The following is a 24,674-nucleotide window of genomic DNA, read 5'->3' as shown; positions in this document are numbered from 1 at the left end:
GTGTGTGTGTGTGTTATGTGTGTATGTCCAGCTTCCCGCAGACTTCAGCAGACTTCACCTGGCTGACGGCTTGCACCCACAGGTGACCCACGTTTCCTCCAGCCACTCAGGATGTAGTATCACCAGCGACTCCGGAAGCAGCAGCCTGTCAGATATTTACCAGGTGAGGCACGTGACGCCACATCCTGTCAGATATTTACCAGGTGAGGCACGGGACGCCACAGCCTCTCAGATATTTACCAGGTGAGGCTCGGGACGCCACAGCCTCTCAGATATTTACTAGGTGAGGCACGTGACGCCACATCCTGTCAGATATTTACCAGGTGAGGCACGAGAGGCCACAGCCTCTCAGATATTTAGCAGGTGAGGCACGGGACGCCACAGCCTCTCAGATATTTACCAGGTGAGGCACGTGACGCCACATCCTGTCAGATATTTACCAGGTGAGGCACGGGACGCCACATCCTGTCAGATATTTACCAGGTGAGGCACGGGACGCCACAGCCTCTCAGATATTTAGCAGGTGAGGCACGGGACGCCACATCCTGTCAGATATTTACCAGGTGAGGCACGGGACGCCACAGCCTCTCAGATATTTAGCAGGTGAGGCACGGGACGCCACAGCCTCTCAGATATTTACCAGGTGAGGCACGTGACGCCACATCCTGTCAGATATTTACCAGGTGAGGCACGGGACGCCACAGCCTCTCAGATATTTACCAGGTGAGGCACGGGACGCCACAGCCTCTCAGATATTTACCAGGTCAGGCACGGGACGCCACATCCTGTCAGATATTTACCAGGTGAGGCACGGGACGCCACAGCCTCTCAGATATTTACCAGGTGAGGCACGGGACGCCACAGCCTCTCAGATATTTAGCAGGTGAGGCACAGGACGCCACAGCCTCTCAGATATTTAGCAGGTGAGGCACGGGACGCCACAGCCTCTCAGATATTTAGCAGGTGAGGCACGGGACGCCACATCCTGTCAGATATTTACCAGGTGAGGCACGGGAGGCCACAGCCTCTCAGATATTTAGCAGGTGAGGCACGGGACGCCACAGCCTCTCAGATATTTAGCAGGTGAGGCACGGGACGCCACAGCCTCTCAGATATTTACCAGGTGAGGCACGGGACGCCACAGCCTCTCAGATATTTAGCATGTGAGGCACGGGATGCCACAGCCTCTCAGATATTTAGCAGGTGAGGCACGGGACGCCACAGCCTCTCAGATATTTAGCAGGTGAGGCATGGGACGCCACATCCCCCCTCAACCGTTGTCATGTGACATTTCCAAGGCCTCTCTTTGTAGCTGTCTTGGGCAGGTGAGTATAGTAAATGTGTTGTGGGCATCACGGGTGTGGCAGCTAAATATCAGCAGAAGAATATCAGAACAGAAGGTAGCAAAAGGAGGCGTAAATAAAAGAGCACATCTTGTGATGGCGGACATTGCGCCGACACCACAACTAATCCTCTTATAACGCCCACGCCACCACTTACTGTGGGTCTATTTCACAGTTCCTCGCTCATAACGCACCCTGTGTGTGTACGTGTGTGTGTGTATGTGTGTGTGTGTGTGTGTGTGTTAACAGTTTGTAGAGTGACCGTGTGTGTGTGTGTGAGCCCAGAGTTGTGTGTTTGTGTCCTGTCTTGACGGGTTGGACGTGCTTTCCTGGGACCCCCGTGTGTGGCCGCGGTCTTAAAGCCATCTGGCACACACACACACACACACACACACACACACACACACACACACACACACACACACACACACACACGCACATTGTTGTATTTGAGACCTGAGAAAAATGCCTCCCTCTTTAGGACCAGTCTTTCTAGATATATAAACATTTGTGTTTACAGCATTAATAATATATACATACTATGCATATATAAAAAAGCTTTTAGTCATTTTAGTTTATTTGTATTTTTTTTGTTTATAATTGGTTTTTAATCGTCATCATTTACTTCAAGTTATTACAGTATGTCTCTATATACATATTTATTTTATTTGTTTTATTAATTTTGGCCAAGGGGGGGGGCGCATTTCAATTTCTTACACACACTTGTTATTTCATATGTTGACAAGAGGGGAAGCACTTCAAATGTTTACAAACACTTGTTATTTCATATGTTGACCATAGGGGGCGCACTTCAAATGTTTACACACACTTGTTATTTCATATGTTGACACGAGGAGGCGCACTTCAAATGTTTACACACACTTGTTATTTCATATGTTGACACAAGGGGGAGCACTTCAAATGTTTACACACACTTGTTATTTCATATGTTGACCAGAGGGGGCGCACTTAAAATGTTTACACACACTTGTTATTTCATATGTTGACCAGAGGGGGCGCACTTCAAATGTTTACACACACTTGTTATTTCATATGTTGACCAGAGGGGGCGCACTTCAAATGTTTACACACACTTGTTATTTCATATATTGACCAGAGGGGGCGCATTTCAAATGTTTACACACACTTGTTATTTCATATGTTGACCAGAGGGGGCACACTTCAAATGTTTCCACACACTTGTTATTTCATATGTTGACAAGAGGGGGAGCACTTCAAATGTTTCCACACACTTGTTATTTCATATGTTGACAAGAGGGGGAGCACTTCAAATGTTTCCACACACTTGTTATTTCATATGTCACTTTTAAAAGCGACACACAGTCAACGTGAAAAATCCCCCCTTTTTGGGACCACCCTCATTTAGATAGAAGCCACCAGCAGGGTGCAAATGAGACATTGTCTAGGTCAGTGTTTTTCAACCTTTTTTGAGCCAAGGCACATTTTTTGCGTGGACAAAATGCGGAGGCACAACACCAGCAGAACTCATTATACAACAAAACTGAGTTGACAGTAAAAAGTCGTCGTCGCAATTGTTGGATATGACTTTAAAGCATAACCAAGCATGCATCACTACAGCTCTTGTCTCAAAGTAGGTGTACTGTCACCACCTGTCACATCACACCCTGACTTATTTGGACTTTTTTGCTGTTTTCCTGTGTGTAGTGTTTTACTTCTTGTCTTGCGCTCCTATTTTGGTGGCTTTTTTCTCTTTTTTTGGTATTTTCCTGTAGCAGTTTCATGTCTTCCTTTGCGCGATATTTCCCGCATCTACTTTGTTTTAGCAATCAAGAATATTTCAGTTGTTTTTATCCTTCTTTGTGGGGACATTGTTGATTGTCATGTCATGTTCGGATGTATTTTGTGGACGCCGTCTTTGCTCCGCAGTAAGTCTTTGCTGTCGTCCAGCATTCTGTTTTTGTTTACTTTGTAGCCAGTTCAGTTTTAGTTTGGTTCTGCTGACTTATTTTGAGTTTTACTTCTTGTCTTGCGCTCCTATTTTGGTGGTTTTTTCTCTTTTTTTGGTATTTTCCTGTAGCAGTTTCATGTCTTCCTTTGCGCAATATTTCCCGCATCTACTTTGTTTTAGCAATCAAGAATATTTCAGTTGTTTTTATCCTTCTTTGTGGGGACATTGTTGATTGTCATGTCATGTTCGGATGTACTTTGTGGACGCCGTCTTTGCTCCGTAGTAAGTCTTTGCTGTCGTCCAGCATTCTGTTTTTGTTTACTTTGTAGCCAGTTCAGTTTTAGTTTGGTTCTGCTGACTTATTTTGAGTTTTACTTCTTGTCTTGCGCTCCTATTTTGGTGGTTTTTTCTCTTTTTTTGGTATTTTCCTGTAGCAGTTTCATGTCTTCCTTTGCGCAATATTTCCCGCATCTACTTTGTTTTAGCAATCAAGAATATTTCAGTTGTTTTTATCCTTCTTTTGGGGGACATTGTTGATTGTCATGTCATGTTCGGATGTATTTTGTGGACGCCGTCTTTGCTCCGCAGTAAGTCTTTGCTGTCGTCCAGCATTCTGTTTTTGTTTACTTTGTAGCCAGTTCAGTTTTAGTTTGGTTCTGCATAGCCTTCCCTAAGCTTCAATGCTTTTTCTTAGGGGCACTCACCTTTTGTTAATTTTTGGTTTAAGCATTAGATACCTTTTTACCTGCACACTGCCTCCCGCTGTTTACCACATCTACAAAGCAATTAGCTACCTGCTGCCACCTACTGATATGGAACGGTTACTCTGCCCAGCTCTAGACAGCAACAACAACACATCATTTGCAGACTATAATTACTGCTTTGCAAAAAAAAATATATTTAACCCAAATAGGTGAAATTAGATCATCTCATATCATATATTGACAACCCCCAGCAAAAATCAACAGGAAGTTTGCAATTCCCCCTTCAAAACAAAAGTCACCTTTTTTTCAAACATTATCTCCTCTGAGCGCGTTTGTCGTGTCGGCTTCAAACTAGCACAGGAGAGAGATTGAACCCTTCTGATTAAAAGTTGAGGAAAGAGTTTTAATTACTGCTCCGGTTTGGATTTTATGAGCCCTCAAAGTCGGTCCCGTCCATCGCTGCTTGCAGCTTTAATTTATTTTGTATTTGTTTTGATATATGTGCTGTGGTGTATATATACAATAGTGGTATTGTTTTTAGTAATGATTACATTGAATTACAGTGTTTTATACTAGCAGGGTGGTATGGGTGAAGAAAGAAAGATAAAGACCTAGTTTTGCATGGGCGCCACATGCAGGAGTGCTGGTATGTTGGCGCCTCTTTGAGCTGTAATTTGACCCTTTTAACATGCTTCAAAACTCACCATATTTGACACACATATCAGGACTGGCGAAAATTGCCATCTAATCAAAAAACCAAACCCCAAAAACTCAAAATTGCACTCTAGCGCCCCCTAGGAAGAAAACAGACAAAACTGCCTGTAACTTCCGGTAGGAATGTCGTAGAGACATGAAACAAAAAACACTATGTAGGTCTTACTTAGACCTAGATTTCACATATTGACAACCCCCAGCAAAAAGCAACAGGAAGTTTGCAATTCCCCCTTCAAAACAAAAGTCACCTTTTTTTCAAACATTATCTCCTCTGAGCGCGTTTGTCGTGTCGGCTTCAAACTAGCACAGGAGAGAGATTGAACCCTTCTGGTTAAAAGTTGAAGAAAGAGTTTTAATTACTGCTCCGGTTTGGATTTTATGAGCCCTCAAAGTCAGTCCCGTCCATCGCTGCTTGCAGCTTTAATTTATTTTGTATTTGTTTTGATATATGTGCTGTGGTGTATACTGTATATACAATAGTGGTATTGTTTTTAGTAATGATTACATTGAATTACAGTCTTTTATACTAGCAGGGTGGTATGGGTGAAGAAAGAAAGATAAAGACCTAGTTTTGCATGGGCGCCACATGCAGGAGTGCTGGTATGTTGGCGCCTCTTTGAGCTGTAATTTGACCCCCTTAACATGCTTCAAAACTCACCATATTTGACACACACATCAGGACTGGCGAAAATTGCCATCTAATCAAAAAACCAAACCCCAAAACTCAAAATTGCACTCTAGCGCCCCCTAGGAAGAAAACAGACAAAACTGCCTGTAACTTCCGGAAGGAATGTCGTAGAGACATGAAACAAAAAACACTATGTAGGTCTTACTTAGACCTAGATTTCACATATTGACAACCCCCAGCAAAAATCAACAGGAAGTTTGCAATTCCCCCTTCAAAACAAAAGTCACCTTTTTTTCAAACATTATCTCCTCTGAGCGCGTTTGTCGTGTCGGCTTCAAACTAGCACAGGAGAGAGATTGAACCCTTCTGATTAAAAGTTGAGGAAAGAGTTTTAATTACTGCTCCGGTTTGGATTTTATGAGCCCTCAAAGTCGGTCCCGTCCATCGCTGCTTGCAGCTTTAATTTATTTTGTATTTGTTTTGATATATGTGCTGTGGTGTATACTGTATCTACAATAGCGGTATTGTTTTTAGTAATGATTACATTGAATTACAGTCTTTTATACTAGCAGGGTGGTATGGGTCAAGAAAGAAAGATAAAGACCTAGTTTTGCATGGGCGCCACATGCAGGAGTGCTGGTATGTTGGCGCCTCTTTGAGCTGTAATTTGACCCCCTTAACATGCTTCAAAACTCACCATATTTGACACACACATCAGGACTGGCGAAAATTGCCATCTAATCAAAAAACCAAACCCCAAAACTCAAAATTGCACTCTAGCGCCCCCTAGGAAGAAAACAGACAAAACTGCCTGTAACTCCCAGTAGGAATGTCGTAGAGACATGAAACAAAAAACACTATGTAGGTCTTACTTAGACCTAGATTTCACATATTGACAACCCCCAGCAAAAATCAACAGGAAGTTTGCAATTCCCCCTTCAAAACAAAAGTCACCTTTTTTTCAAACATTATCTCCTCTGAGCGCGTTTGTCGTGTCGGCTTCAAACTAGCACAGGAGAGAGATTGAACCCTTCTGATTAAAAGTTGAGGAAAGAGTTTTAATTACTGCTCCGGTTTGGATTTTATGAGCCCTCAAAGTCGGTCCCGTCCATCGCTGCTTGCAGCTTTAATTTATTTTGTATTTGTTTTGATATATGTGCTGTGGTGTATACTGTATATACAATAGTGGTATTGTTTTTAGTAATGATTACATTGAATTACAGTCTTTTATACTAGCAGGGTGGTATGGGTGAAGAAAGAAAGATACAGACCTAGTTTTGCATGGGCGCCACATGCAGGAGTGCTGGTATGTTGGCGCCTCTTTGAGCTGTAATTTGACCCCCTTAACATGCTTCAAAACTCACCATATTTGACACACACATCAGGACTGGCGAAAATTGCCATCTAATCAAAAAACCAAACCCCAAAACTCAAAATTGCACTCTAGCGCCCCCTAGGAAGAAAACAGACAAAACTGCCTGTAACTTCCGGTAGGAATGTCGTAGAGACATGAAACAAAAAACACTATGTAGGTCTTACTTAGACCTAGATTTCATATATTGACAACCCCCAGCAAAAATCAACAGGAAGTTTGTAATTCCCCCTTCAAAACAAAAGTCACCTTTTTTTCAAACATTATCTCCTCTAAGTGCGTTTGTCGTGTCGGCTTCAAACTAGCACAGGAGAGAGATTGAACCCTTCTGATTAAAAGTTTTAATTACTGCTCCGGTTTGGATTTTATGAGCCCTCAAAGTCGGTCCCGTCCATCGCTGCTTGCAGCTTTAATTTATTTTGTATTTGTTTTGATATATGTGCTGTGGTGTATATATACAATAGTGGTATTGTTTTTAGTAATGATTACATTGAATTACAGTCTGTTATACTAGCAGGGTGGTATGGGTGAAGAAAGAAAGATAAAGACCTAGTTTTGCATGGGCGCCACATGCAGGAGTGCTGGTATGTTGGCGCCAGGTAACAAAGTGTACTTTGTACGTTTTGTACTCCACTTGATTTCGCTCATGTCCAATCTGTGCTTCTTTAGTGCTCTTGTTTGTATTTGTGAAGGTATGAAGACAAGAAATCACGCGGAGAAGTAATTCTCCTGCTTTTAATCACCATGTGACCCCTTTTGGATTCAGTTTTAATGCCCCCATAGGGGTCCCCTTGCACATTTCCACTGCAAACAGGATTAAGCGGTGGCTGCTGTTTAAAGAAAAGAAGCAGCCATTTACTTTACCCATTTAGCACAGTTCATAAACTATGACGCTGTAGACAAGGGCCACCCACACTTTTTCAGCTGGCAAGCTACTTATCAAAAGACCAAGTCAAGGTCATCTACCTCACATATATATATATATATATATATATATAAATATACTGTATATATACACACAAAATACATATATATATGTGGATATATATATGTGTGTGTGTATATATATATATATATATACATACATATATATATATATATATATATATATATATATATATATATATATATATATATGTCTTAATAAGGTTATCCAAAAAATAGTGCTCGATACCGTAGTAGAGCGCAATATATGTATGTGTGGGAAAAAAAATCACAAGACTATTTCATCTCTACAGGCCTGTTTCATGAGGGGTTCCCTCAATCATCAGGAGATTTTAATGGGAGCATTCACATACCATGGTTTATATAGGGCACAGAGTGGGTGGGTACAGGCTGGTGTAGGGGCGTGGTGATTGTTTCCGTCTGTGGCGGCATGCTGATACAATTTCGCTGCGCTTGTTGAGGGATGACAGGTCTGGACGGTAGATGATAAACAGTTTCTCTTTCAAGCATAGGTTGCATCTTTTATTACCACTATTGTAAGGTGTGCTGGATGCAAGAATTTGCCATGTTATTGAATATTCAACATTATTGTCTTTGAGGTCCCAAATGTGTTTGCTTAGTTCTGTCGTATTCCGCAGGTTTTGGTTCCTGAAAGAAGCCTTGTGATTGTTCCATCTGGTTTTAAACTCTCCCTCGGTTAATCCTACATATGTGTCGGATGTGTTAATGTCCTTGCGTGTTACCTTAGATTGGTAGACAACTGATGTTTGTAAGCACCCCCCGTTGAGAGGGCAATCAGGTTTCTTGCGGCAGTTGCAGCCTTTGTTGGTTTTGGGGTCGCTCTGTCTGGGGGCCAACGGCTCATTTGCAATTGTTTTGTTGTGGTTTGAGATAATTAATTAGTTTAATTTTAATTATCTCAAACCTCAACAAGCGCAGCGAAATTGTATCAGCATGCCGCCACAGACGGAAACAATCACCACGCCCCTACGCCAGCCTGTACCCACCCACTCTGTGCCCTATATAAACCATGGTATGTGAATGCTCCCATTAAAATCTCCTGATGATTGAGGGAACCCCTCATGAAACAGGCCTGTAGAGATGAAGTAGTCTTGTGATTTTTTTCCCCACACATACATATATATATATACACACATATATATATATATATATATATATATATATATATATATATATATATATATATATATATATATATATATATATATATACACAAAATACATATATATATGTGTATGTGTATATATATATATATATATATATATATATATATATATATATATATACAAATATAAACAGAATACAATGATTTGCAAATCCTTTTCAAGCCATATTCAGTTGAATATGCTACAAAGACAACATATTTGATGTTCAAACTGATAAACTTTTTTTTTTTTTTGCAAATAATCATTAACTTTAGAATTTGATGGCAGCAACACGTGACAAAGAAGTTGGGAAAGGTGGCAATAAATACTGATAAAGTTGAGGAATGCTCATCAAACACTTATTTGGAACATCCCACAGGTGTGCAGGCTAATTGGGAACAGGTGGGTGCCATGATTGGGTATAAAAGTAAATGCTCAGTCATTCACAAACAAGGATGGGGCGAGGGTCACCACTTTGTCAACAAATGCCTGAGAAAATTGTTGAACAGTTTAAGAAAAACCTTTCTCAACCAGCTATTGCAAGGAATTTAGGGATTTCACCATCTACGCTCCGTAATATCATCAAAGGGTTCAGAGAATCTGGAGAAATCACTGCACGTAAGCAGCTAAGCCCGTGACCTTCCATCCCTCAGGCTGTACTGCATCAAGCGACATCAGTGTGTAAAGGATATCACCACATGGGCTCAGGAACACTTCAGAAACCCACTGTCAGTAACTAAAGTTGGTCGCTACATCTGTAAGTGCAAGTTAAAACTCTCCTATGCAAGGCGAAAACCGTTTATCAACAACACCCAGAAACGGCTTCGCGGGGCCTGAGCTCATCTAAGATGGACTGATACAAAGTGGAAAAGTGTTCTGTGGTCTGACGAGTCCACATTTCAAATTGTTTTTGGAAACTGTGGACGTTGTGTCCTCCGGACCAAAGAAGAAAAGAACCATCCGGATTGTTATAGGCGCAAAGTGTAAAAGGCAGCATGTGTGATGGTATGGGGGTGTATTAGTGCCCAAGACATGGGTAACTTACACATCTGGGAAGGCACCATTAATGCTGAAAGGTACATACAGGTTTTGGAGCAACATATGTTGCCATCCAAACAACGTTACCATGGACGCCCCTGCTTATTTCAGCAAGACAATGCCAAGCCACGTGTTACATCAACGTGGCTTCATAGTAAAAGAGTGTGGGTACTAGACTGGCCCGCCTGCAGTCCAGACCTGTCTCCCATTGAAAATGTGTGGCGCATTATGAAGCCTAAAATAGCACAACGGAGACCCCCGGACTGTTGAGCAACTTAAGCTGTACATCAAGCAAGAATGGGAAAGAATTCCACCTGAGAAGCTTCAAAAATGTGTCTCCTCAGTTCCCAAACGTTTACTGGGTGTTGTTAAAAGGAAAGGCCATGTAACACAGTGGTGAACATGCCCTTTCCCAACTACTTTGGCACGTGTTGCAGCCATGAAATTCTAACTTAATTATTATTTGCAAAAAAAAATTTAAAAAAAATGTATCAGTTTGAACATCAAATATGTTGTCTTTGTAGCATATTCAACTGAATATGGCTTGAAAAGGATTTGCAAATCATTGTATTCCGTTTATATTTACATCTAACACAATTTCCCAACTCATATGGAAACGGGGTTTGTACATATATATGTATATGTGTCACACCCCGGCTCGGGTGAAGGTAACGTAACCTTTGCAAACCAGACTTTCAAATCAAGGATGGCAGTTGGTAACAGTTTACAAACATTTATTGAAATCCCAAAAAGTGTCAAGAGGTGAACAACGACAGAAGAAACAAAAGCACCCACAATCTGTAATGGTAATAAATAGAGGCAATATTAGTATCGTATATTATATATATAGTACATTTATATTCTAAATACATTTCAAAGTTGCATGCGTTAAATAGGCCTATATAATTCATCAAAATAAGCATATTAAAAATTAAAATGTAAATTATCCATTATATGAAAATACATATATTCACAATCAAAGGTCAATAATAGTGATGGGTCCGGCAACACCGATGCATCGGCGCATGCGTCGAGCTCATAGAGCGAAACCCTGTGTTAGTGCGCGTACCGCTTTTAGAAAGTCACGTGACCGATCATGAGCTGTTTTGGTCACGTGACCGATACACCAACTGTGTCGCACTCCTCTGTGCCCTGTGAGCGGCTCTTTTCTACAGCCGGAGAAATAATAACTAAGAAGAGAAAGCGTCTAAAATTGAATACGTTGGAAAAACTGTTTTTTTTTAAATAAAAATGTGTAAAAAAAAAAAAATAATAATAATTTCCAGGTCCACAAGCATCCTCATTCACAACACGTTCTCTTAGACTTCCATGTTATGATACATGTTCACATTATTTATTGACTGCATCTAAAAAAGACAAAAAATATATTTGTATTTAAATGAAGTTATGAAATAATCCTAAATGAAATACAATGACTTGGTTTATATTATTGTATATACTAGGTCAGTGGTTCTCAACCTTTTTCCAGCAATGTACCCCCTGTGATTTTTTTTTTAAATTCAAGTACCCCCTAATCAGAGCAAAGCATTTTTGGTTGAAAAAAAAAAGACAAAGAAGTAAAATACAGCACTATGTCATCAGTTTCTGATTTATTAAATTGTATAACAGTGCAAAATATTGCTCATTTGTAGTGGTCTTTCTTGAACTATTTGGGAAAAAAAGATATACAAATAACTAAAAACTTGTTGAAAAATAAACAAGTGATTCAATTATAATTAAAGCTGCAAGCAGCGTTGGACGGGCCCGCGTATTTGGCAGGTGCTAGTCCTAAATGTCCCAATACTTTTGTCCAGTGATAGTCATAAGTGTCCCAATACTTTTGTCTACTTTTAGTCTGAAGTGTCCCAAGACTTTTGTCTAGTGTACCTACCTTGTCTGCATTTTAAAAAAACAGCAGCGCAGCAGCATCAGTGAAGCGGGTCTTTGAAGGCTCATAAAATCAAAACCGGAGCAGTTAATTAAAAAGCGCTTCTGTTGTTGTAATCACAAGGGTTCAATCTCTCTCCTGTGTTAGTTTGAAGGCGAAACGACAAACGCGCTCAGAGGAGTTAGTTTTTGAAGGAAGGTGACCGGTTTTTAAAAAAGAATTGTTTTGAAGGGGGAATAGCAAACTTCCTGTAGATTTTTGTCAATTAATGAAATGTAGGTCTAAGTGAGACCTACGGAGAGGTTTTTGTTTCATGTCTCTCCGACCTTCCCAGTGGGAGTTACAGGCAGTTTTGTCATTTTCTTCTTCCGAGGAACAGTTTTTCCTCCGTTTTATTTAAAAATTGCTGTAGAGCGCAATTTTTGAATTTGGGGTTAGGTTTTTTTATTAGATCACAGTTTTTGCCAGTCCTGATGTGTGTGTTCAGTTCGGTGAGTTTTGAAGCATGTTAAGAGGGTCAAATTACAGCTCAAAGAGGCAAAAGTGACTGTTTTTAGTACTTTTTTGTCTTGAAGGGGGAATTGCCAACTTCCTGTTGATTTTTGCCCGAGGATATACAATTATGAAAACTAGGCCTAAGTCAAACCTACATACAGGTTTTTGTTTCATGTCTCTCCGACCTTCCCAGTGGGAGTTACAGGCAGTTTTGTCATTTTTTTCTTCCGAGGAACAGTTTTTTCTCCGTTTTATTTAAAAATTGCTGTAGAGCGCAATTTTTGAATTTGGGGTTAGGTTTTTTTATTAGATCACAGTTTTTGCCAGTCCTGATGTGTGCGTTCAGTTCGGTGAGTTTTGAAGCATGTTAAGAGGGTCACATTACAGCTCAAAGAGGCAAAAGTGACTGTTTTTAGTACTTTTTTGTCTTGAAGGGGGAATTGCCAACTTCCTGTTGATTTTTGCCCGAGGATATACAATTATGAAAACTAGGCCTAAGTCAAACCTACATACAGGTTTTTGTTTCATGTCTCTCCGATCTTCCTAGTGGGAGATATAGGCAGTCTAGTTTTTTTTTTTCCTAGGGGGCGCTAGAGCGCAATTTAGAGTTGTGGGGTTCGGTTTTTTTTTTAAAAAAAAGGTAATTTTCGCAGGTCCTGATGTGTGGGTCAAATATGGTGAGTTTTGAAGCATGTTAAGTGGGTCAAATTACAGTTTGTTGTGGCGGCGGAAGAATAAAGAATAATTAAAGCTGCAAGCAGCGTTGGACGGGCCCGCGTATTTGGCAGGTGCTAGTCCTAAGTGTCCCAATACTTTTGTCTACTTTTAGTCTGAAGTGTCCCAAGACTTTTGTCTAGTGTACCTACCTTGTCTGCATTGTGTGGGCACGTTGGTGCTTCCTGCTTTTGAGCAGCCATCTTAAAAAAAAAAGCAGCGCAGCAGCATCAGTGAAGCGGGTTTTTGAAGGCTCATAAAATCAAAACCGGAGCAGTTAATTAAAAAGCGCTTCTGTTGTTGTAATCACAAGGGTTCAATCTCTCTCCTGTGTTAGTTTGAAGGCGAAACGACAAACGCGCTCAGAGGAGTTCGTTTTTGAAGGAAGGTGACCGGTTTTTAAAAAAAAATTGTTTTGAAGGGGGAATAGCAAACTTCCTGTAGATTTTTGCTGGGGGTTGTCAATTAATGAAATGTAGGTCTAAGTGAGACCTACGGAGAGGTTTTTGTTTCATGTCTCTCCGACCTTCCCAGTGGGAGTTACAGGCAGTTTTGTCATTTTTCTCTTCCGAGGAACAGTTTTTTCTCCGTTTTATTTAAAAATTGCTGTAGAGCGCAATTTTTGAATTTGGGGTTAGGTTTTTTATTAGATCACAGTTTTTGCCAGTCCTGATGTGTGCGTTCAGTTCGGTGAGTTTTGAAGCATGTTAAGAGGGTCAAATTACAGCTCAAAGAGGCAAAAGTGACTGTTTTTAGTACTTTTTTGTCTTGAAGGGGGAATTGCCAACTTCCTGTTGATTTTTGCCCGAGGATATACAATTATGAAAACTAGGCCTAAGTCAAACCTACATACAGGTTTTTGTTTCATGTCTCTCCGATCTTCCTAGTGGGAGATATAGGCAGTTTAGGTTTTTTTTTCCCCTAGGGGGCGCTAGAGCGCAATTTAGAGTTGTGGGGTTCGGGTTTTTTTTAAAAAGGTAATTTTCGCAGGTCCTGATGTGTGGGTCAAATATGGTGAGTTTTGAAGCATGTTAAGTGGGTCAAATTACAGTTTGTTGTGGCGGCGGAAGAATAAAGAATAATTAAAGCTGCAAGCAGCGTTGTTCGGGCCCGCGTATTTGGCAGGTGCTAGTCCTAAGTGTCCCAATACTTTTGTCTACTTTTAGTCTGAAGTGTCCCAAGACTTTTGTCTAGTGTACCTACCTTGTCTGCATTGTGTGGGCACGTTGGTGCTTCCTGCTTTTAAGCAGCCATCGTAAAAAAACAGCACCGCAGGAGCATCAGTGCAGCGGGTCTTTGAAGGGTCATAAAATCAAAACCCGGAGCAGGTATTAAAAAGCTGTTCTATACTTTTATACACAAGGGTTCAATCTCTCTTCTGTGTTAGTTTGAAGTCTAAACGACAAACGCGCTCAGAGGAGATAGATTTTGAAGGAAGGTGACCGGTTTTTACAAAAATGTTGTTTTGAAGGGGGAATAGCAAACTTGCTGTTGATTTTTTCTGGGGGTTGTCAATTTATGAAATGTAGGTCTAAGTGAGACCTACATAGAGGTATTTGTTTCATCTCTCTCCGACCTTCCCAGTGGGAGTTACAGGCAGTTTTGTCAGATTTTTCATCCGAGGAGCAGTTTTTTGTGCGTTTTATTAAAAAATTGCTGTAGAGCACAATTTTAAGATTTGGGGTTAGGTTTTTTCATTAGATCACAGTTTTTGCCAGTCCTGATGTGTGCGTTCAGTTCGGTGAGTTTTGAAGCATGTTAAGAGGGTCACATTACAGCTCAAAGAGGCAAAAGTGACTGTTTTTAGTACTTTTTTGTCTTGAAGGGGGAATTGCCAACTTCCTGTTGATTTTTGCCCGAGGATATACAATTATGAATACTAGGCCTAAGTCAAACCTACATACAGGTTTTTGTTTCATGTCTCTCCGATCTTCCTAGTGGGAGATATAGGCAGTCTAGTTTTTTTTTTTCCTAGGGGGCGCTAGAGCGCAATTTAGAGTTGTGGGGTTCGGTTTTTTTAAAAAGGTAATTTTCGCAGGTCCTGATGTGTGGGTCAAATATGGTGAGTTTTGAAGCATGTTAAGTGGGTCAAATTACAGTTTGTTGTGGCGGCGGAAGAATAAAGAATAATTAAAGCTGCAAGCAGCGTTGTTCGGGCCCGCGTATTTGGCAGGTGCTAGTCCTAAGTGTCCCAATACTTTTGTCAAGTTTTAGTCCCAAGTGTCCCAATACTTTTGTCTAGTGTACCTACCTTGTCTGCATTGTGTGGGCACGTTGGTGCTTCCTGCTTTAGAGCAGCCACCTTAAAAAACCAGCAGCGCAGCAGCAGCAGTGTAGCGGGTCTTTGAAGGGTCATAAAATCAAAACCGGAGCAGGTATTAAAAATCATACCACATCTATACTTTTAATCACAAGGGTTTAATCTCTCACCTGTGTTAGTTTGAAGGCGAAACGACAAACGCGCTCAGAGGAGATAGATTTTGAAGAAAGGTGACCGGTTGTTACAAAAATTTTGTATTGAAGGGGGAATAACAAACTTCCTGTTGATTTTTGCTGGGGGTTGTAAATTTATGAAATGTAGGTCTAAGTGAGACCTACATAGAGGTATTTGTTTCATCTCTCTCCGACCTTCCCAGTGGGAGTTACAGGCAGTTTTGTCAGATTTTTCATCCGAGGAGCAGTTTTTTGTGGTTTTTATAAAAAAAATTGCTGTAGAGCACAATTTTTAGATTTGGGGTTAGGTTTTTTCATTAGATCACAGTTTTAGCCAGTCCTGATGTGTGTGTTAAGTTCGGTGAGTTTTGAAGCATGTTAAGGGGGTCAAATTACAGCTAAAAGAGGCAAAAGTGACTGTTTTTAGTACTTTTTTGACTTGAAGGGGGAATTGCCAACTTCCTGTTGATTTTTGCCCGAGGATATACAATTATGAAAACTAGGCCTAAGTCAAACCTACATACAGGTTTTTGTTTCATGTCTCTCCGATCTTCCTAGTGGGAGATATAGGCAGTCTAGTTTTTTTTTTTCCTAGGGGGCGCTAGAGCGCAATTTAGAGTTGTGGGGTTCGGTTTTTTTTTTTTTAAAAAAAGGTAATTTTCGCAGGTCCTGATGTGTGGGTCAAATATGGTGAGTTTTGAAGCATGTTAAGTGGGTCAAATTACAGTTTGTTGTGGCGGCGGAAGAATAAAGAATAATTAAAGCTGCAAGCAGCGTTGGACGGGCCCGCGTATTTGGCAGGTGCTAGTCCTAAGTGTCCCAATACTTTTGTCTACTTTTAGTCTGAAGTGTCCCAAGACTTTTGTCTAGTGTACCTACCTTGTCTGCATTGTTTTGGCACGTTGGTGCTTCCTGGTTTTAAGCAGCCATCTTAGAAAAACAGCACCGCAGGAGCATCAGTGCAGCGGGTCTTTGAAGGGTCATAAAATCAAAACCGGAGCAGTTAATTAAAAAGCGCTTCTGTTGTTGTATTCACAAGGGTTTAATCTCTCTCCTGTGTTAGTTTGAAGGCGAAACGACAAACGCGCTCAGAGGAGTTCGTTTTTGAAGGAAGGAGATCGGTTTTTACAAAAAATTTGATGTGAAGGGGGAATAACAAACTTCCTGTTGGTTTTTGCTGGGGGTTGTCAATTTATGAAATGTAGGTCTAAGTGAGACCTACATAGAGGTTTTTGTTTCATCTCTCTCCGACCTTCCCAGTGGGAGTTACAGGCAGTTTTGTCAGATTTTTCATCCGAGGAGCAGTTTTTTGTGGTTTTTATAAAAAAATTGCTGTAGAGCACAATTTTTAGATTTGGGGTTAGGTTTTTTCATTAGATCACAGTTTTAGCCAGTCCTGATGTGTGTGTTAAGTTCGGTGAGTTTTGAAGCATGTTAAGGGTGTCAAATTACAGCTCAAAGAGGCAAAAGTGACTGTTTTTAGTACTTTTTTGTCTTGAAGGGGGAATTGCCAACTTCCTGTTGATTTTAGCCCGAGAATGTACCATTATGAAAGTTAGGTCTGAGTCAGACCTACATAGAGGATTTTGTTTCATGTCTTTCCGACCTTCCTAGTGGGAGTTACAGGCAGTCTAGTTGTTTTTTTCCTAGGGGGCGCTAGAGCGCAATTTTGATTTTTGCAGTTTGGTTTTTTTATTAAAAGACAATTTTCGCAGGTCCTGATGTGTGGGTCAAATATGGTGAGTTTTGAAGCATGTTAAGTGGGTCAAATTAGTGCTCAAAGAGGCGGCGGAAGAATAATAAAGAATAAAACGTTACAATTTCAATAGGTCCTTATGTCCCATTGCATAAGGACTCCCTGTGGGAGTCCTTTTGCAATGGGCCATTGCGGGCCCTAATAAAACGAACGAATAACAATAGGTCCTTATGTCCCATTGCGGGCCCTAAATAAAGATTTCTACACATAGAAGTAATCATCAACTTAAAGTGCCCTCTTTGGGGATTGTACTAGAGCTCCATCTGGATTCATGAACTTAATTCTAAACATTTCTTCACACACAAAAAAAAATCTTTAACATCAATATTTATGGAACATGTCCACAAAAAAATCTAGCTGTCAACACTGAATATTGCATTGTTGCATTTCTTTTCACACTTCTTTTTGACAGACATTTTAGTGACAAACCTGAGCTTATGAACTTACATTCATATTTTGTTGAAGTATTATTCAATAAATATTATTATAAAGGATTTTTGAATTTTTGCTATTTTTTAGAATATTAAAAAAAATCTCACGTACCCCTTGGCATACCTTCAAGTACCCCCAGGGGTACGCGTACCCCCATTTGAGAACCACTGTACTAGGTCATAAAATCAGTGTCAGTTGAGTCGGTCCATAGGTTGCCTGTAGGGATTTTTAATGTCCAGTAGTGATGGGTCCGGCAACACCGATGCATCGGCGCATGCGTCGAGCTCATAGAGCAAAACCCTGTGTCGGTGCGCGTACCGCTTTTAGAAAGTCGCGTGACCGATCATGAGCTGTTTTGGTCACGTGACCGATACGCCAACTGTGTCGCACTGACGCCTGCGCGCCAAACTGTGTTTATAAAGAAGCGCATCTGTCAACGACATGCTGCTGCCAACAGAATCGTCGCACTTCTGTCGTTGGTCATTTGTAATTTATCGTCGTCGGAGATCATGGAACAGCCTCAGGCAAAAAGAAAGATTTCCGCCGTGTGGGAATATTTTGATCATATATCGGAAAAAAGGTATTTGTGTTAATTTCCTTGTCGTTTCATCCTGTTCTCTCAAAGTTTCCACTTGATCTATTAGAATTCAAAATCTCTTCAAAATGATTCTTAGTTTACTATTCATATTTTCTGCAGGTTAAATGTCTCATTTGTACGACAGAATTGTCGTACATTAACAAATCCACCTCCTCAATGCTGTCAGCCGGAGAAATAATAACTAAGAAGAGAAATCGTCTAAAATTTAATACGTTGGAAAAACGGTTTTTTTAAAAATAAAAATGTGTAAAAAAAACATTCCCAGTCCACAAGCATCCTCATTCACAACACGTTCTCTTAGATTTCCATGTTATGATACATGTTCACATTATTTATTGATTGTATCTAAAAAAAGATAAAAATCTATTTTTATTTACCGTATTTTCCGCACTATAAGCCGCACCTAAAAACCACAAATTTTCACAAAAGCTGACAGTGCGGCTTATAACCCGGTGCACCTTATATATGGATTAATATAAATATTTATTTTCATAAAGTTTCAGTCTCGCAACTACGGTAAACAGCCGCCATCTTTTTTCCCCGTAGAAGAGGAAGCGCTTCTTCTTCTATGGTAAGCAACTGCCAAGGTAAGCACCCGCCCCCATAGAAGAGGAAGCGCTTCTTCTTCTACGGTAAGCAACCACCCGCCCCCGTAGAAGAAGAAGCGCGCGGGTATTACGTTTAATTTCCTTTGTGTGTTCCATGTTGATATACGACTCCATGCGCGCCCACATCACAGATGGTGTCAAAAAACAAGTGAAGCACACAAATACAACACTCGCCGTCATTCCGGGTGGATTAACCAAAGAACTCCAACCGCTCGATATTGGTGTCAACAGGGCATTTAAAGCACGACTGCGAACGGCGCGGGAACAATGGATGACCGAAGGCGAACACACCTTCACTAAGACAGGGAGACAGCGCCGGACGACATACGCCAACATCTGCCAGTGGATCGTAAATGCCTGGGCGGATATTTCGGTCACAACTGTGGTCCGAGCTTTCCGGAAGGCAATGACTTCGACGAGACGCAGCCGGCCATTTTGGATCCCGTATTCGCCCAACTTTTTAATTCGGACACCGAAGGAGAAGAATTCGAGGGATTTATGAATGAAGAATAACTTCAGAAAGTGAGTGTTATGTTTATTTTGTGTGTTGTGACATTAACGTTCGAGCAACATTAAGTTATTGATGTTATTGCTCTGCCCTATTTTAAATTTTACTATGTTTGTGATTGCACTTTTGCACATTACCGTACATTTTGGGAGTGAACAGAGTTGTTAGAACGCTGGTTTTTAATATATTATTAAAGTTTGACTGACCTATCTGACTGTTTTTTTGACATTCCTTTAGCGCAGTTAGATGCGGCTTATAACACGGGGCGGCTTATAGGTGGACAAAGTTTGGAAATATGCCGTTCATTGAAGGCGCGGCTTATAACCCAGGGCGGCTTATGGTGCGGAAAATACGGTAAATGGAAATATGAAATAATTAGGGATGTCCGATAATGGCTTTTTGCCGATATTGCCCAACTCTTTAATTACCGATACCGATATCAACCAATATATACAGTGGTGGAATTAACACATTATTATGCCTAATTTGGACAACCAGGTATGGTGAAGATAAGGTACTTTTTTTTTTTAAATTAATAAAATAAAATAAGTTAAATAAATTAAAAACATTTTCTTGAATAAAAAAAGAGTTAAACAATATAAAAACAGTTACATAGAAACTAGTAATGAATGAAAATGAGTCAAATTAACTGTTAAAGGTTAGTACTATTAGTGGACCACAATCATGTGTGCTTACGGACTGTATCCCTTGCAGACTGTATTGATATATATTGATATATAATGTAGGAACCACAATATTAATAACATAAAGAAACAACCCTTTTGTGTGAATGAGTGTAAATGGGGGAGGGAGGTTTTTTGGTTTGGTGCACTAATTGTAAGTGTATCTTGTGTTTTTTATGTTGATTTAAAAAAAACAAAAAAACAAAAAACGAGACCGATAATAAAAAAAAACCCCGATACCGATAATTTCCGATATTACATTTAATGCATCTCTAGAAATAATCCTAAATGAAATACAATGACTTAGTTTATATTATTGTATATACTAGGTCATAAAATCAGTGTCAGTTGAGTCGGTCCATAGGTTGCCTGTAGGGATTTTTAATGTCCAGCAGATGTCAGTATTTATCGACACAGTATCAATACAGTTTTGCAATGTGTCGAAACGCTTCATAGACGCCTCATCAACCCATCACTAATGCATAGAGACCGAAACTCCTGCTCAGGACAGCGATCCTCCTCTGGCAGTGACCGACAGCAGACTGTCAGAAAAACTGCATTTTCCAACTTAAATAGCCCTTAGCCCCGCCCACTAGCTGGGACCAATTTGACAGGGGGAATTAAGAAAACAGTTATTTTTGTAAATTACACCATAAATAACCATCACATGTCTAAAAAGTATTCACGTAGTACTTTTGCATGTGTAGAGCAGTCATTTTTGTACACAGTATATTCAGGCTTAGACAACACAACTTTTAAACGTCCAGTGTCCTTCTGTAACACCCAGCTTTTGAAGATCATGGTTCCACCCAAATTTGGCCTAATTAGTGACTGCAGGTGTGGTCACCTATATAAAGCCCTCAACCCCACCCTGACTCTTTTAGTCAACTGTTCAGAGCCATGGTGAGTGACAGGTAGCAATTTGTTTGTTGAGCACATGCTTTTCACTGGCTAACAAGATTGAATGTTTGTGTCCATGTTGAGCTTCCCAACAAATGTGCACGGTTTGTGAGGAAGTCCAAAGGTCAAACAGTGACAGTGTGGGGTCAAACTGTCACAATATGTTTATATATATATATGAATTAATGTATGTATATGTATGTAAATATATGTAATATATATATATAATATATATATACACACTAGAGATGCGCGGATAGGCAATTTATTTCATCCGCAACCGCGTCAGAAAGTCGTCAACCATCCGCCATCCACCCGATGTAACGTTTGATCAGAACTGCACCCGCCCGCCATCCGCCTGTTGTTATATGTCTAATATTAATTAAAAAAAAAAAAAAAGGGTGAAAACTACGCGAATTGCACCTTGTGCAGACAAGATTTTTCGATCGGACACGGAGGAATTAGCGATGTAAAAGACCACGTTGGGACAAAAAAACGCAAGTCTAATGCCGTTGCTAGCGATACAAGTGGAAAACTTTCAACGTTTTTCGTCGCCCAAACAGATTCTTTGGATGTGATAAATGCCGAAGTTTTATTTACGGAGGCAATAATTGAGCATGGACTTCCAATCGCACTGGCTGATCACATGGGACAGTTAATGTGATGCAACCTTTAAAAATCATTACGCGGTGATCGCGATCCCAAAAATAAAACTTTTCTTGCATGATAATGTCCAGAAAAATTTGCTTTATATTACTATAGAGTCCTTTTAACGAATGAGTTTGATGGTTTATCACAAACCTTAAATGAAATTCCATGGCCACCGTCCTGCTCTCTATATCAACCAGGGTGAGCCCCACCCCTTTCGTGAGCGCACTGCGAAAGCGGACGAGGCGGGGTGTCGGTGCGGTGGGCGCGGTAGTGACCCTGGACGTGCGTCGGGCCCTTCTCGCGGATCGCCTCAGCTACGGCTCCCGGTGGGGCCCTCTCGGGGGAAGGGGCCTCGGTCCCGGACCCCGGCGAGGCGTCCCTTCTCCGCTCCGTAAAAGTGTCCATCTCTTTTCTTTTTTTTTCTTCTGTTGTGGCATATGCTGCAGGTGCCTGCTCGTTTTTCGTATGTGGGTAACAACATTTAACTATGTATATATATTTCCGAATTGGTTTAACTGCCACCCGCAAAAAAAATAAAAATTTTTAAAAAATATCTAATTAATCCGCCCGACCCGACCCGCGAGCGGATAAAATCTTATTGTTTTTAATTTCATCCGCCCGATCCGCGGATAATCCGCGGACTCCGCGGTTGTGTCCGCAAACCGCGCATCTCTAATACACACATATGTTTATATTTTATATATATATATATATATATATATATATATATATATATATATACAGGCCCGGCCCTAACCAATCTGGCGCCCTAGGCAAGATTTTAGGTGGCGCCCCCCCCACATCGGCAGTGAAGTGTATATACTCACAAGAAACCGAATAGCTTTGTCTTTGACCTTTTCTTTACTTAAAGAAAGCAAATTAACAATCAGAATAGTTAACAAGATAAAAAAAAATGTGAATAAATAAATGAATGCAAAAGATAAAAAATGAATATATGAAATACAATATTTTTTACATACATATTGCTTAATTAACATTAATGATGTGCACTTTAACAACTAGGCTTACAACTATACCTAATATATAAAGGGGTGGAAAAGTGACTATTACCTGCAGGGCAAACATTAGCTAACCAGAAGGCAATAACAATGTAAACAAAAAACACCTGCTTAAAAGATCTAATACAAATGTCCCTGAGGAATGTAAGGTGGGAGTACTGTAATTACCTAACGTTACATTATTATTTTCCATAACAATTGACGGCGTGGCGCAGTGGAAGAATAGCCGTGCGCGACCCGAGGGTCCCTGGTTCAATCCCCACCTAGTACCAACCTCGTCATGTCCGTTGTGTCCTGAGCAAGACACTTCACCCTTGCTCCTGATGGGTGCTGGTTAGCGCCTTGCATGGCAGCTCCCGCCATCGGTGTGTGAACGTGTGTGTGAATGGGTAAATGTGGAAGTAGTGTCAAAGCGCTTTGAGTACCTTGAAGGTAGAAAAGCGCTATACAAGTACAACCCATTTATCATTTATTTATAACAATTTAGCCCCCTCCACAATTAACCCGACGTTAAAACAGAACTAGCTATTTATTGATTAGCAATTGCAGAATCATGTAACATTAGCTTAATGCTAAAAAGCCAGGTTACTATCACATTCTGTAACAGACAAATAATTTCATGTAGGCTAACGTTACCTACCTGCTACCTCTGTCTTTTTCTCGTTTCTCCTCCTCTTCTTTTCTCTTTTTTCTTCCCTGGGCACCTGACAGTTTTGGCCGTTTTGACATCTTGTGTTGATTTTTTGATGTGGTGACGTCCAAAAAGAGTCATGATACGGGAAGGGAGGGGGTGCACCGTGGGAGGGGCGGGGGGGGGTGCGTAATGTTGTAACAAATAATATTTCTATTAAATAGGCTTTACTTTGCATTTTAATTAACGTGGGATTATTTTTTGTATTTAGAAATAATAGTACCAACTTTTTTTTTTTCTCCAACATTTGTGGCACTGGCGTGGCGCCCCCTGATGGACGGCGCCCTTAGCATTTGCCTATACGGCCTATGCCACGGGCCGGCCCTATATATATATATATATATTAGTGATGGGTTGATGAGGCGTCATGAAGCGTTTCGACACATTGCAAAACTGTATTGATACTGTGTCGATACTGTGTCACTAAATACTGACATCTGCTGGACATTAAAAATCCCTACAGGCAACCTATGGACCGACTCAACTGACACTGATTTGATGCCCTAGTACAGGGGTCACCAACCTTTTTGAAACCAAAAACTACTTCTTGGGTACTGATTAATGCGAAGGGCTACCAGTTTGATACACACTTAAATAAATAAATATATTGTCATTTGTAAGTTACACGTAAGTGTGATTTAAACAAGAATAGCTAAATAAATACATGTGTATATACAGGTAAAAGCCAGTAAATTAGAATATTTTGAAAAACTTGATTTATTTCAGTAATTGCATTCAAAAGGTGTAACTTGTACATTATATTTATTCATTGCACACAGACTGATGCATTCAAATGTTTATTTCATTTAATTTTGATGATTTGAAGTGGCAACAAATGAAAATCCAAAATTCCGTGTGTCACAAAATTAGAATATTACTTAAGGCTAATACAAAAAAGGGATTTTTAGAAATGTTGGCCAACTGAAAAGTATGAAAATGAAAAATATGAGCATGTACAATACTCAATACTTGGTTGGAGCTCCTTTTGCCTCAATTACTGCGTTAATGCGGCGTGGCATGGAGTCGATGAGTTTCTGGCACTGCTCAGGTGTTATGAGAGCCCAGGTTGCTCTGATAGTGGCCTTCAACTCTTCTGCGTTTTTGGGTCTGGCATTCTGCATCTTCCTTTTCACAATACCCCACAGATTTTCTATGGGGCTAAGGTCAGGGGAGTTGGCGGGCCAATTTAGAACAGAAATACCATGGTCCGTAAACCAGGCACGGGTAGATTTTGCGCTGTGTGCAGGCGCCAAGTCCTGTTGGAACTTGAAATCTCCATCTCCATAGAGCAGGTCAGCAGCAGGAAGCATGAAGTGCTCTAAAACTTGCTGGTAGACGGCTGCGTTGACCCTGGATCTCAGGAAACAGAGTGGACCGACACCAGCAGATGACATGGCACCCCAAACCATCACTGATGGTGGAAACTTTACACTAGACTTCAGGCAACGTGGATCCTGT

The 24,674-nt window shown here is 40.6% G+C and overlaps 1 protein-coding gene across 10 annotated transcripts in view; it reads left to right on the top strand.

Moving 5' to 3' along the window:
• rapgef2b (Rap guanine nucleotide exchange factor 2b) overlaps window positions 1–24,674 on the top strand; it is a 473,745-nt gene that overhangs the window by 325,815 nt on the left and 123,256 nt on the right. For 9 of the 10 annotated variants that reach the window (XR_009816924.1, XM_061976533.1, XM_061976532.1 and 6 more), the window contains one exon: window positions 32–163. The exons of the other annotated variant lie outside the window; for it this stretch is intronic. Coding sequence is in view for 8 of the 9 variants with exons in the window: in XM_061976533.1 (XP_061832517.1) it covers window positions 32–163 (132 nt within the window). In the remaining variant the exon portion in view is untranslated. The remainder of the gene's footprint in view (window positions 1–31; window positions 164–24,674) is intronic. 10 annotated transcript variants of the gene reach the window in all.

The sequence above is a fragment of the Nerophis lumbriciformis genome, linkage group LG16, assembly GCF_033978685.3.
Source record: "Nerophis lumbriciformis linkage group LG16, RoL_Nlum_v2.1, whole genome shotgun sequence".
NCBI classification, from domain to species: Eukaryota; Metazoa; Chordata; class Actinopteri; order Syngnathiformes; family Syngnathidae; genus Nerophis; species Nerophis lumbriciformis.
Note: the sequence above shows the minus strand (reverse complement) of the source record. Positions and strands in the feature narration are given on the sequence as shown.